This window comes from Muntiacus reevesi, chromosome 20 (genome assembly GCF_963930625.1).
Source record: "Muntiacus reevesi chromosome 20, mMunRee1.1, whole genome shotgun sequence".
Taxonomy (NCBI): Eukaryota; Metazoa; Chordata; class Mammalia; order Artiodactyla; family Cervidae; genus Muntiacus; species Muntiacus reevesi.
In genome coordinates this window covers 29,313,594-29,327,271 of record NC_089268.1, presented here as the reverse complement: position 1 = coordinate 29,327,271, position 13,678 = coordinate 29,313,594, and the positions used below count along the sequence as shown (strand labels likewise).

General features: G+C 48.7%; 1 protein-coding gene across 7 annotated transcripts; it reads left to right on the top strand.

The window, feature by feature from the left end:
- Positions 1 to 430: 430 nt before the first annotated feature.
- Positions 431 to 13,643, top strand: ATAT1 (alpha tubulin acetyltransferase 1). 7 transcript variants are annotated; one of them, XR_010660045.1, is made up of 13 exons: positions 431 to 561; positions 1,028 to 1,088; positions 1,201 to 1,292; positions 1,413 to 1,473; positions 1,852 to 1,965; positions 2,130 to 2,231; positions 7,733 to 7,778; positions 7,897 to 7,965; positions 9,513 to 9,584; positions 9,755 to 9,998; positions 10,508 to 12,795; positions 12,887 to 12,929; positions 13,288 to 13,312. XR_010660045.1 is itself a non-coding variant. In XM_065912577.1 (13 exons), exons 1-13 carry the CDS (start codon positions 455 to 457, stop codon positions 13,460 to 13,462), a joined length of 1,266 nt encoding a protein of 421 aa, XP_065768649.1. In that variant the 5' UTR covers positions 431 to 454; the 3' UTR covers positions 13,463 to 13,643. The 7 variants fall into 7 exon arrangements, 4 of the variants coding, with proteins under 4 accessions (XP_065768649.1, XP_065768650.1, XP_065768652.1 ...); XM_065912577.1 differs by having other exon boundaries at positions 12,716 to 12,795; positions 13,288 to 13,643; XM_065912579.1 differs by having other exon boundaries at positions 559 to 687; positions 12,716 to 12,795; positions 13,288 to 13,643.
- Positions 13,644 to 13,678: the final 35 nt, after the last annotated feature.

The window sequence follows — 13,678 nt, the reverse complement described above, 5'->3', positions numbered from 1 at the left end:
GTGCTGCTGTGGGGAGAGGAGTGGTCAGGTTTAAGCCAACCCTGCTGGTGGGCTCTTGGGACCAGAAGCCACCTGAAATGAGCAGCTCTCTCGTGATCACTTGTGGCCCCCCCCTATGCCGGAGGCACAGTGTTCTCACTATACCCAGCTGTTCACTGAGGGGCTGAAAGGTTTGGAGGATGAGACACTAAGCCCCAAAAATGCGTTGCTATGGCGCCCGCTGCAGTGGGCGGCAAGGATGGGGTGAGTGCTGTTGCTAAGCGACAGCTGGTCTGGCAAGAAGATTGGGGTCTCCGGGGCCAGCTGCCGCGATTACAGGCGGGTGGTGGAGGAGGGGAGCGCGGGGAGGGGCGGTCCCCTGGGGACCTGCAGGCGCGGCAGGGGAAATACAGATTGCGGTGGGAGGGGCGGAAGTGACGTCGCGTGGGGCGGGTCCGACCGCGCACAATGGGCCATGGAGTTCCCGTTCGATGTGGACGCGCTGCTCCCGGAGCGGATCACGGTGCTGGACCAGCACCTAAGGCCCCCGGCCCGCCGACCCGGAACCACAACGCCGGCCCGGTGACATCTCAAATCTTCCCCACGGCCCTTCTCTCCCGGTTCCTCTCGGAACCTGGTTCAGGCACCACGCCCCCTTCTCGCGTTGACTAGTGACCGCTCCTTTTGATGTCCTGGCTCACCTTTTTGGTGACCTTTGACCCTAGACCTTGTGGGGTTGATCGGGGCTTGAATCTGTCACCTTTCACCGCTTGGCCCAATGTATGGTCCCAGTCGAAGGATATGGTTGACCTGCCCTTCCTGCTTCCCCACAGTAACTTTAAGGGAGAAGGGAGTGTACCACCCTGAAAGGAGGTGTGGCAAAAGTTTGGGTTTCAGAGTAGGGTGGGAAATCGGATTGGAAGACTCCAATATAGAGGGACGGCGTGAAGTACTGACCTGGGGTTATGGCCCAGGTTCCCAGAGAGTGATTGCCCAGGACCCTTTAACTCAGTGACTGTCTGACTCTTCATCTCCTCTCTTTCTGTAGTGTTGATCTGCAGCAGCAAATTATGACCATTGTAGATGAGCTGGGCAAGGCCTCTGCTAAGGTACTGGGGAGTCTCCATGCGGTAAAGGGGAGGCCTCTGGGGACAGCTGGTAAGGGAGGCAGGGGTCCTTTGGAAGGGACCTGTAGAAAGTCTGTCTTAAAATTCCTGGCAGGCCCAGCATCTTCCTGCTCCCATAACCAGTGCATCCAGGATGCAGAGTAATCGCCACGTTATGTATATACTCAAAGATACTTCAGCTCGACCGTGAGTGCCAAGTGCTCTTCCACCCTATGCTTAATTCCTTCCTCCCCCAGCCCGTTTCCCTGTTTTGACTTTACCTCTTCCAAATAGGTGCTCACTATTGTTATTTTCTCCATCCTACAGGGCTGGAAAAGGAGCCATTGTTGGCTTTCTTAAAGTTGGATATAAGAAACTCTTTGTACTGGTGAGTGTCATTGGAAACTGAAAATTCATATGCCTTGGCTCCTGAGAACAGAAGTGCTGGAGGTTGGAAGGTGGCAGTAATGTTTGAGTCCTAGAAGATCTTTTTAAGTTAAAAATTATTATTGGCTGCTCTGGATCTTCATTGTGGTGCACGTTCTTTGTTGCAATGCAGGGGCTTCTCCTAGTTGTGGGGCATGGGCTTCTCTTATTGCTCTAGAACAAAGTTGTGTTGCATGGGCTTAATTGCCCTGCAGCATGTAGGATCCTAGTTCCCTGACTGGGAATGGAATCCGCGTCCCCTGCATTAGAAATCGGATTCTTAACCACTGGACCGCCAGGGAAGTCCCTGGAAAGTCTTTGTTGTTCTTTTACCTCCTAGGATGATCGTGAGGCTCACAATGAGGTAGAACCACTTTGCATCTTGGACTTTTACATCCATGAGTCACTTCAGCGCCACGGCCACGGACGAGAACTCTTCCAGCATATGTTGCAGGTATTGCTTATCTCTTCACCAGCTCTTCCCAGAGGCCTTCAGTCCTCCCAAAGGCCCTGCCTCCCATCCTCCCACCCCCACCATGTTCCCATATCCTTCCCAGGATTCCTGTTGGCCTGCTTTCCCCACACCTCCTCCTACCCTGAGTCTCTTGTTCCCTGCAGAAGGAGCGAGTTGAACCACACCAACTGGCCATTGACAGACCCTCCCAGAAGCTGCTGAAGTTCCTGAATAAACACTACAACCTGGAGACCACCGTCCCACAGGTTAGAAGTTTCAGAGACTAGATACCCACTGAGTGTTCCCACTGAATTTACCTAGTCTTTGGGGGGCAAAGAAGAGGCACCTTCCAAGCAGTCCCTAGTCCCCATTGGATAGGAATTCTTTTATACAGCTAAGCTCAGGGGTGGGATCAGGGGATACCATCTCTCATCCTGGAACTGTTTCATTATCATCTCATCTATTTTTATTCATCATCCTGGACTGTTGTGTACAATTAAAAGCTTGTTTATACCCCAAACATAAGTCAGTTTCTTTTCATCTCTTCATGTTCACCTAGGCCATTACTTAGTCAATCAAGATTTAGTAAGGGCTTGGAACAATATATGTTCCCTATCCACAGAGAGATTTGGTTTATTTGGGGGGAAGGTGGTTTGTTTGTAAGTAGATGCAATATAATGTTGCTAATACTGTCTGTCCATTCAGGATATATTTATTGAGCACCCAGCAGTATTCTGGGCTTTAGGAATACTTGGTTTAATAAAACAGAAAAAAGTCTCTGTTCTTACAGAACTTATATTCTATTTGGGGAGACAAACGTAATAAACAAGTAGATACTCTGGTCGATAAGCACTCTAGGAAAAAAAGAACAAGTAAGAAGGTTTGGGAATGCCTTAGTAAGGATGGGAGTATGTGGGATTGCAAGTTTGAATGGGATAAGCAGAAAAGATCTCACTGAGAAAGTGTCACTTGAGCAGTAACTTAAAGAGGTGAGACTATGAGCCATTAATACCTGGAGGGGGAGCATCCCACGCAGAGGAAATGGCTAGTGTGAAGGCCATGAGGTGGAGTGGGCCTGGAAGTTTGGCTGGTGTGGCTAAAGCAGTGTGAGTGAGTGGGGGGTGTGGTAGAGGAGATAAGAGCAGTAACAGGGAAGGAAAGACACTTAGGGCCCTGCAGGCTATTGCAAAAACTTTGGCTTTTATTCTTAGTGAAAAAAGGAGAGCCATCATAGGGATTTGAGCAGAGGGGGAATATGATAGGACTTACTTTAATATTCATTTGGCTGCGCCGGGTCTCCATCAAGGCTGTGGGGTCTTTAGTTGTGGCATCCGGGGTCTTTTATTTGTGGCACGTGGGATCTAGCTCCCCTACCAGGAATTGAACCCAGGCCCCCTGCGTTGAGAATGTGGAATCTTGGCTACTGGAGTCCAGGGAAGTCCCTAATGTGACATACTTTAAACCAGAGCACTTTGCTTATTAAGAATACGCAGCAGAGGAGTGAGAGTGCAAGCAGGTTAAGCAGCAACAATCCTGATGATAAATGGTGGTGGCTCAGACCAAGACGGTGGCAGTGGGAAGGAGTGGTCAGATTTTAGGTATTCTGAAGTTAAAGCAAATAAGGTTTCTTGATTGATTGTGGAGAAAAAAGAGAGGGAGTTAAGGGTGATCCCAAAGTTGTTGGCCTGAGCACTTGGAAGGATGAAATTTCGTCAACTGAGATGGAAGGTAGAGCAGCTTTGGAGGAGGGAAATAGTAGGAGTCCACCTTGAACATATTAACTGGAGATGTCTGTGGTGAGTGCAGGTTGAGTAGACAGTTGGTTGCTTCCATAGCGTTGGAAGAAGAGGTTTGGGGTGGAAAGTTTTCAGCACCTGTAGGATACCTGAAAGCAGCGAGGCAGGATGAGAATCACCATGGAGTGAGTTATAGATGAAGAAGTGGTCCAAGGACTTGAGCCCTCAGGCACTCTTGGAAAGTCTGGGAGGAGAAGTAGCAGCAAATGCAGCCAAGGAGTGACTAGTGAAGTAGATGCAAAATTAGAAGTGACCTGGAAGGCCAGTGAAGAAAGTGTGTGCAGAAGGAAGGAATGACTTACTGAGTCAGATGCTGCTGATCCGTGACGTAAGAAGAGGTCTGAGAAGTGGCCATTGGATTTAGCTGCCTGAGCCCACTGGTGATCCTGACAAGCAGTTTCAGCACAGTGGTGGGTGGAAGCCTGGATGGAGTGAGTTTAGGTCACAGCGGTCCTCAACCTTTTTGGCACCAGGAACTGGCTTCGTGGAAGATAATTTTTCCATGGACCCAGTGGAGGTGGGGGAAGGGGGGAGTGGTTTCAGGATTTTTCATACACATTTCATTGATTATGCTGCCATTCATCTCACAGGAGGCGGAGCTCTGGCAGTAATGGGAGCAATGAAGAGCAGTATAAATACAGATGAAGCTTCGGCCCACCCACCACCGCTCACCTGATATGTGGCTGGGTTCCTAGCAAGCCACAGACCTGCTGTGTAGCCCAGGGGCTGAGGACCCCTGGTTTAAGAGATTAAGCAGCTCAGAGCTGGAGACAGCAAGAATAGGTGACTCTTTTAAATCCTGGTTTAAGGTGAACAGAAATAGAGCAAGAGCTCGAGAGGACCATGGATCAAAAGAGTTGATTCTTCTTAGCTGCATAAGAACAAACAGCATAAAAATGACTCAGAAAATTTGATGATGTCAGAGAAAGTGGGAAGAACTGAGGAAGTCAAGAGAACTGCTGAAGCAATGTTGCTGAGTGGGCTTGGGATTGGGTTGACAAGCAAGCCTTGGATAGGAGCAGAGACAGTTAATCCATTGTAATGTGATTCATTGATGTGCTTACAGAGGAAGCATAAAGTGAGTGCTTACTTGGGTAAAGGAAGACTTGACTTAATCTTGAAAAGTGTTTGTCAGGAGGACAGAAGTGGACAGGCTAAAGTGCTTTTCATGCAGGAAGAAACATGAGCAAAGTCAGAGAGGTATTAATATACTTTTCAGGGCACTGCAAGCAGTTTTTTGTTTGGCTGGAGTGCTGAGCACATGGCTTGTTGGAGAATAATATCACAGTAGACATTACAGAAGAGTCAAGGCAGGAGATAGGGTCTGCTTAGAATGTGCAGGACATCATTTCTCCATTAAAAGGCAGCAGAGAGCAACAGAAGGAACGTAGTATCAGTATCTGGCATCAAATGTATTACCCAGGTAACATGTAAGAGCAGGGCAGTGTAGAGTGTATGCATGCTAAGTCACTTCAGTCTTGTCCAACTCTGTGCAACCACATAGATGGCAGCCCACCAGGCTCCTTTGTCCCTGGGATTCTCCAGGCAAGAATACTGGCGTGGGTTGCCATTTCCTTCTCCAATGCATGTATGCATGCTAAGTCACTTCAGTCGTGTCCAATTCTGTGCAACCCTATGGACAGCAGCCCACCAGGCTCCTCTGTCCACAGGATTCCATAGGCAAGAATATTGGAGTGGGTTGCCATTTCCTTCTCCAATAGAATGTGTAGCTATACATAGGTAGGTAAATAGATACATATATATAGATATACAGTAACATAACGATTAATGTTTCATGAGCTCTGGTATTTACATTGGATTATCTCTGTAATCCTTGTACATTTCTTTGAGGTAGTTCTTATTGACCCCATTTTAGGTTTCTGTAGATTAGGGACTTGACCAAGTGTGCACAGCTAATGTTAGAGCTTGAATTTGAATCCATAGCCCACCCTGATGACTACATTGTATTCCTGACCGACATGCCTCAGCTAGAATCAGGAGTCTGGGGTTTGAGTCCCAGTTCTCCCCTGTGTAGCTATTTAGCTTTGGGCCAGCCATGTCTCCAAGCATGTATATTTCTAGTTTTTTTGGGTATATACCTAAGAGTATATAAGCGTAGAATTCCTGGATCACTTGGTAATCTGGTGTTTAACTTTTTGAGGAACTGAGAAACTTTTTCCATAGTGAATGCAGCATTTTACATCTCCATCAGCAATGCATGTTAGGTCTAGTGCCTTGACATCCTCACCAAAATTTATTATTTTTCTTTTTATAATAGCCATAATAATGGTTGTGAAGTTGTTTTTCTTTGTGGTTTTGATTTGGATTTCCCTTTTGACTAATGGTGTTGAGCATCTTTTCAAGTGCTTATTGGCCATCTGCATGTCTTTTTTGAGAAATGTTCAAGACCTATGCCCCTTTTTATTTTTTTTTATTTTTACTTTTTAAAAAATTAATTTATTTTACTGTACAACATTATATTGGTTTTGCCATACATTGACTTGAATCCGCCATGGGTGTGCATGTGTTCCCCATCCCGAATCCCCCTCCCACCTCCCTCCCCAACCCGTCCCTCTGGGTCATCCCAGGGCACCAGCCCCGAGCATCCTGTATCATGCATCGAACCTGGACTGGCGATCCGTTTCACATATGATAATTTAAATGTTTCAATGCCGTTCTCCCATATCATCCCGCCCTCGCCCTCTCCCACAGAGTCCAAAAGACTGCTCAATACATCTGTGTCTCTACTGCTGTCTCACAGGGTTATTGTTAGCATCTTTCTAAGTTCCATATATATGCGTTAGTATACTGTATTGGTGTTTTTCTTTCTGGCTTACTTCACTGTGTATAATAGTCTCCAGTTTCATCCACCTCACTAGAACTGATTCAAATGTATTCTTTTTAATGGCTGAGTAATATTCCATTGTGTCTGTGTACCATAGCTTCCTTATCCATTCGTCTGCTGATGGGCATCTAGGTTGCTTCCATGTCCTGGCTATTGTAAACAGTGCTGTGATGAACATTGGGGTGCACGTGTCTCTTTCAGATCTGGTTTCCTCAGTGTGTATGCCCAGCAGCAGGATTGCTGGGTCATATTATGTCCCTTTTTAAATTGTGTTTGTTTCCTGTTTGTTCGTGGGTTGGAAGAGTTCCTTATGTTCTAGACACAACACCCTTATTAGATGTATGATTTGCAGATATGTCCTCCTGTTTATGGGGTTTCATTTTCTTGATAGGAAATCAATGTCCCATTTAAGAAATACACCATTCATTTATTAAACCATGTCCGAAGTAATCAAGATTTTCCCTAATGTTTCCTTCTAAGAGTTTCATAGTGTTAGCTCTTACATTTAGGTCTTTGATCCATTTTTTTCTTCTTATTTTTCTTTGGCCACACTCCATGGCACACAGAACTTCCCTAACCAAGGATTGAACCCATGGTGCCTGAAGTGGAAGTGCAGTGCCTTAACCACTGGACCACCAGGGAACCCCCTTTAATCCATTTTTAGTTATTTTTTTATCCAAATTCAGTATCTTGCATGTAGATATTCGGTTGTCCAAACACCAGATGTTGAAGAGTCTATACTTTCCCTTTTGAAAGGCCTTTCACTTGTATTGCAATCAGTTGACTATTTCTGGACTCTGTTCATTCCAAGGGTCTGTTTGTCTATTTTGTGTTTCTACCACTGTTTTGATTACCATAGCTTTGCAGTAAGCTTTGAACTTAGGAAGTGTGAATCCTCCCCAAATTCCTTTGTTAATCCTGAAGATTATTTTGGCTATTTGAGGTCCTCTGCAGTCCAGCTTTAGTATCAGCTTGTCAGGTCCTGAAATTCTGACAGAGTCTGTCAATAAGGACAGGAAGGCTGGCTTTTGTTCCTGCTGTGGTTTTTCTAGCCCAGGGTTCTATACCCAAGTATGTGCTGAGTAGCTGAACGCACAACTATTATTTCTCTCATTTCGTCTTACAGGTGAACAATTTTGTGATCTTCGAAGGCTTCTTTGCCCATCAGCATCGTAAGTTTTCTCACCTGTGTGTGTTGGTCAAGCAGTTGGGGTGAGGGGAAGGAGAGAGGTGAATTCTTGGTCCCCCCGGCCCCCTCACTGAGGGGCACCGCCGCTTCCTTCCTCACAGGGCCCCCTGCTACCTCTCTGAGGGCAACTCGACACTCGCGTGCTGCTGCGCTCGATCCTATGCCCGCTGGTAAAGCTGCATTGGATGGGTGGATCTGTAGTGCTCTGATGGCTAGTCACACTCTGGAGGCCACCAGGAGCTCAGTGTCTGATCTGTGGGCAATTTGAGAGAATCCTAAAGCAACCCAAGTCTCCAGCAGACATTACCCATGGGAACTCAGTGTATTTTATACCTGGCAAGACTTTTAACTAAGCAAGCTCACTGGGAGCCTGTTTGACCATAGACATTGATGGAGCCTCTTGCTGCTGCAGGCCCATCAAAATAGGCCAGAGTCATGTTCCTCCCTAAACCCTTCAGGCTCTGTCAGCCAGTGAGCGACAGGCAAGTGCAGTTTCCCCTTCCTCTTCCAGTCATAGAATAGTGACATGAATGGTCCAAAGCTTAAATACTAGTTTTTGAAGATAACACTCAGAATTTGTAACACTTTCAACCAAATAATGGAGAAACCTAGCCTAGGAGGTACTGAAATGTGGCCCAGGTTCCTCATTCCATCCTCATCCGCACACATGCTCCCTGCCAGGCTGAGTCCTACCCTTTCTTCCTTCTCAAGGCGGAGGGGTGCAGCCTTCTGAGGGCTGTGCAGTGTGCACTGCACAGAAGGGCCCTCTTTCTGAAGGAGCTGCTCTGTGGCTAGTTCTCACCTCCTCTGTGGCCGGGAAGCAGTGTCACCAGTGAATAGCATCTGCCGGTATCAGGCATGGAGGGGCAGTTCATATCTGTGACTGGCTTTGATTTCCAAGACCTCCCCTCCGTCTAGCTCCTACTGAGCAAAGGCTGTGAGAGGGAGAGAGCCAACACGGACAGTGAAGACCAGGTCTACAGGGGAGGGGACCCTAAAGCTTAACTGGATCCACTGGGCAGTCTCCTCTGCCACACATGATGGAGAAAGAACCTCTTGAGAGGGAAAGGGAGGGGCAAGTAGAGAAGAGAGGAGGTGGGAGGCTGAGCTTGGACAGTCTGTTAGCCTCCCATTTACTTTCTCTGGTAGCTTCTTTCCAGATGTCTGTGTTTTTTCCTCATCCTTTCCCCCGCCCCCCAATAAAATGTAAGTCTCTTCCTATCTTTGCCCTGGAAGGAGAGGTTCTGCCCCACCCCAACCTCCCCTAACCTCTCCACAGCAATTCCTGATTAACCAAGGGCTTTGTCCATCTCATCTAGAGGGACCTGGGGTCCTCGTTGGCCCGGCTGGGACCATTCCTCTGCCCCCGAATCCCAGGGGGGCCTGACAGCGCCCACTGACAGTAAGAGCTCGCCTCCCTTGGCTGCCCTTCTCCTGTACCTCCCAGGCCCCAGAGTCTCCCCCGGATCTTTCCCCCAACTCTGCATTCGGCCTCCTCCTTCTGGTTCTCCTCAAAATGCTCCAGCCTTCCCCCCGAATTCCCTTCTGGTGTGATGGCACTGCCCCAGACCTGCTTCCGTGGCGGAGCTGACGTCTCCTTGCCCAGGAGGAAATGTGGTGTCGGGGACCAGAGGTTTGGGGTCGCGGGGGTAGTGGCCGGGAGGAGGGCGCACAGTGTGCACCTCACTGACCTCACCTGTGTCCTCTCCACTCCCAGCTCCAGCAAGGAAGCTGCCACCCAAGCGAGCAGAGGGAGAGATAAAGCCATACTCCTCTAGTGACCGAGAGTGTAAGACTGGGCTGGGGGGCTGGGCCTGGGGGCCTCAACCCAGGGGAAGGATTTGTTCTCTCTTAAGGCTCTGACTTCTCTTTTTCCTTCCCTGGTCTTTGCTCTCACGACTCCCTTCCCTGTCCTTTTCCTTCTTTCTCCGTCTTGCTCTGTTTTCTCCTTCCCCCCAGTTCTGAAGGTAGCCGTGGAGCCTCCGTGGCCCCTCAACAGGGCCCCTCGCCGTGCGACTCCACCAGCCCACCCACCCCCTCGCTCCAGCAGCCTGGGAAACTCACCAGAACGGGGCCCCCTCCGCCCCTTTGTGCCGGAGCAGGAGCTGCTGCGTTCCCTGCGCCTCTGCCCCCCACACCCCACCGCCCGCCTTCTGCTTGCTACTGACCCTGGGGGCAGCCCTGCCCAGCGGCGCCGCACCAGGTAACAGGAGCTGGAGGGTTAGGGAGCCTCAGAACTCTCAGACAGGGCAGTTAGGAATGGCAGAGGGCAGTGTAAATCAGAGACATGAAGCAACGGGACAGGAGGGTTGGAGACTCCTGAGACGTTTTGAGAATATACTGGAAGATATGTGTGGAAGCGGTCTGGAAATAAATTACAGTGAAGGAGCAGAATAGGACTTAGGGGGAGCCTAGGGATGCTAATGCCTAGAGGAAGGTTAGGAAGAACGCAGACCCACTGGTGGCAGGGGAGCGGGTTGGGAAATCGTGGTTTAACACTTGCTGGGAGGGGGCAGGATCTCTGACACAGCCTGGGGAGCCACAGCCCCGGCTTAGTGCCTTGTGTGGCGGGAGCCCACCCCGGCAGGCAGGGACTGGGCCTCTCCTTTATTTCTCTCCCCAGCTTTCTCTTCACCTCTAACTTCTCTTTCTGTTTTTCTCTCCCCTCCATTTTCCCTCTCCCCCTCTCCTGTCCATAACATCCTTCCCCAGTTCCCTTCCCCGCTCTGATGAGAGTCGATACTGACAGACTGCTAACCCCCTCCCCTCCCTGGGAGACCTGGCGCGGGTGGAGACCCTTCTCCCTGAGAACCCCAGACCCAATCTCCCATTGCATCCCCCAGCATCTAGGGGAACTTGACAAGAACCCGTAGGATTCCCTTTACCCCTTTCTTGGACAACTGGGTGGTCAGGGTCCCAGGTGGCCTAACACTTCATAGCTTTTCTTACCATAGAAAGCAGCCCTTCTCTCCTAACTTGGGCTCTGAACACTCCCACAGACAGCCTGATTTGCTGCCAGGCCTCTTGGTTGGGCAACTCATACTAATTATCCAGAGAAGCACACTCTTGCTTGCTGTCAGATTCTAGAACATCATGGAAGGTCCAAAGGCCTCCTCTGCCAGGGAAACCTTTTTAAGAGAGTCTTATCCATGGAATAACTCCTATAGTCCCTCTGCACTGTCTCCTGGTAGCTCTTAATACTGCTGTGTGCTACCGGCTACAGCTACCCTATCAGCCTGCTGACGCCAGCCTCTGAACGAACTCTGCTTCATAGCAGTCCAGTCAGGTAGGACAGGGACTTACCAGCTCCCCACGGGATCCACTCAACATTGCCAAACTCTTAATCTCCACATGTTTTGTGTATGTGTTAATCTGTCAGGGGACCCCCGAGCTGACGTCTGCTGTGGGACTCTAGACTCACCACGCTTTTATAGACACTACCACCTCCGCCAGGTCCAGGATCTCTGAAGGAGTCTGTTTCTTGGCAGTAGATCCCAGCAAACACCCTAGGATCACTCTTAGCCAAGTTTCAGAAGCTAAGCCTGAGTCTCAAGGCTCTATTAGCTCCTGGAATACCCTCTCACATCCATCCCTCCCCAGTAGCTAGATATGCTGATAGATTCCTGTCTTGTGAGATTGTCTTGATGATGATGGGGGAACTCTTCTTCTGGCCTTCCCTCTCTTCTTTCCTCCATAGCAAGAATCCTCCCCTGCTCCATACCCAGGCTAAAGAACATCCTTTCCCTCCTTACCCTCTGGATGTGTGCTAGTTCAGGTACCCCTACTGTGTTCCCCCAAATCCTTGGGAGCAGGATCTCCCTCTTTTTCTGACTCCTCCTTTTTCTTCTCCCTCTCAGTGTTGTCTGAATAAAGCGTGAACTCTTTTGTGTTTTTTAAATGGACATTTTCAATGAAAAAAAAAAAAACAAAACCCAAACAAATCTTAAGGTCTCAGCCTCATTTATGCGTCACCCTGTATTTTCCTGGGCTCTCAGGACCTCTGGCCCTCTTCCTCACCTCTGAGATCTGCAGATCTTCCAGCAAGGAGGCTTAGAGTGCCCCTCTCAGGATCTGGTGTCTGCCTGTCCCCATCTTCACTGCTGGGTTTTCTCCTGCAGATTCTGTCTCCTCTAATGTAGTCACTGGATCCCTCCATGTAGGCTTCTGTATCTATTCCTCCATTCTCTCCAGAAACCTCTAGCTCTCCCTCTAGTAACTCCTACCATTTACCCCAGGCCAGCCCTTGCTGAGATGTTAAGATTTACTAACATCTCTAGGAGCCAATTAATTGCCTTCTGATAACAATCCCCTAATTGTTTCTTGGATTATTCTTCTCTAAACCCTTGGATCTCTTTTTCAAGACAATCCTTTTGCTAAATTCAGCCTTACCACTCCCTCTTCCCCTCTGGCTAAGGTATCCTATAATTAAGGTAACCATGTTTTTCCAACTCAAAACATGAGAACACCTGGTTCAGCAAAATTTTTTTGCCTTTCTGTGAATCCATTTTTTTTTTTTTTTTTTTTGGCTGCACTGCGTAGCTTGTGGGATCTTAATGTCCCAACCAGGAATGGAACCTGTGCCCCCCCGCAGGGGAAGCACAGAGTCCTAACCACTAGACCACCAGGGAATTCCCCTGAATCTTTTTATAACATGATTTCGATCACATTTAACCTTACGCTTAACACATTGTCTCAACTAGAAATAATAAAGCAGCAAATCAGGACTGCTGCAGAAAACCTTGGGGGTGTAAAATGATCTCCCTTCCCTTTTCTGGGGCACAACTTGTATTAAACCCCATAGGAATGATAACTACCCCCTCTCTGTTCCTGTGTTCTTTTATTCTTCTCCCCTGATTCCTCCTTACCCACTCATCTTTCATCCTGTAGCCTCTTCCCCATCATTTCACATTTCTTCTACAGCGGGACTCCCCCAGGGCTGGTAGCCCAAAGCTGCAGCTATAGCCGCCATGGGCGGTTGAATTCCTCATGTCCCAATACAGGTAAGTTACTCATCTCCTTACCCTCAAATCAAGTAGGCCATATTCACTACCTACTCCAGCCTTCCCATATACATGCCTGGTATTTCCACAGGCAACCAAGAACTGAAGCAGGGGGAACAGGAAACAGAGAATAGGTGAGGTCTGAGCCCCTCCCCTGCCAGCCTCTCAAAACCTCTGACCCCTTTTCTAACATCACTCTCAGCTACTACCTCCTCCTAAATCTCTCTCTGAACTGGACACCAGCTCCTCTCACAGAGCCTTCCACCTAACATCCTACAAGCCTCTTTCCCCATAGGTTCAACTCTGGTGCTTCCCTTTGGCACCAGTCCACTCTGTGGGGTTTCAGGTTTGGACATAGCACCAGTGGTTCCAGCCTCATACCCCATCATTTGTCCTCTCCACAAGAGCCTGACAGACCTTGAAGAAGCTGTGATCTTAATCCTCACTTTAGTACCCGTGTAACCCACTCTCCATCTCCCTCCCACCTACTAGGTGTGCCATTGAGGAGCAGGTCTTGTCACAGCATGGGTCTGGGGAGGAACCCATGCACACAGTTACTCCACAGGCCCAGGTTCCACCAGCCCAGTCTTGGACAATGGGTGGGGACATGTTCAACGCCAGGTTCATTCGAAACTTGCATGAACGTCGCAGCACCAGGCCTTGGTGACCGCAGCCCCCTCTCACACCTTCAAAATCATTATTTCTATCTCACACAGGACCTACTCAAAGCTTGCCCTCACCGTGGATATATTCATTCATTCATTTATTCATTCTACAGGCTTTTTTTTTTTAACCAGTGCCAAGTCATTTGTATCTTATTTTTAACCAGAGCAATAAAGTATTTTTTACCACGAGCGTTACTGAGAACTGCGGATGTCATTAT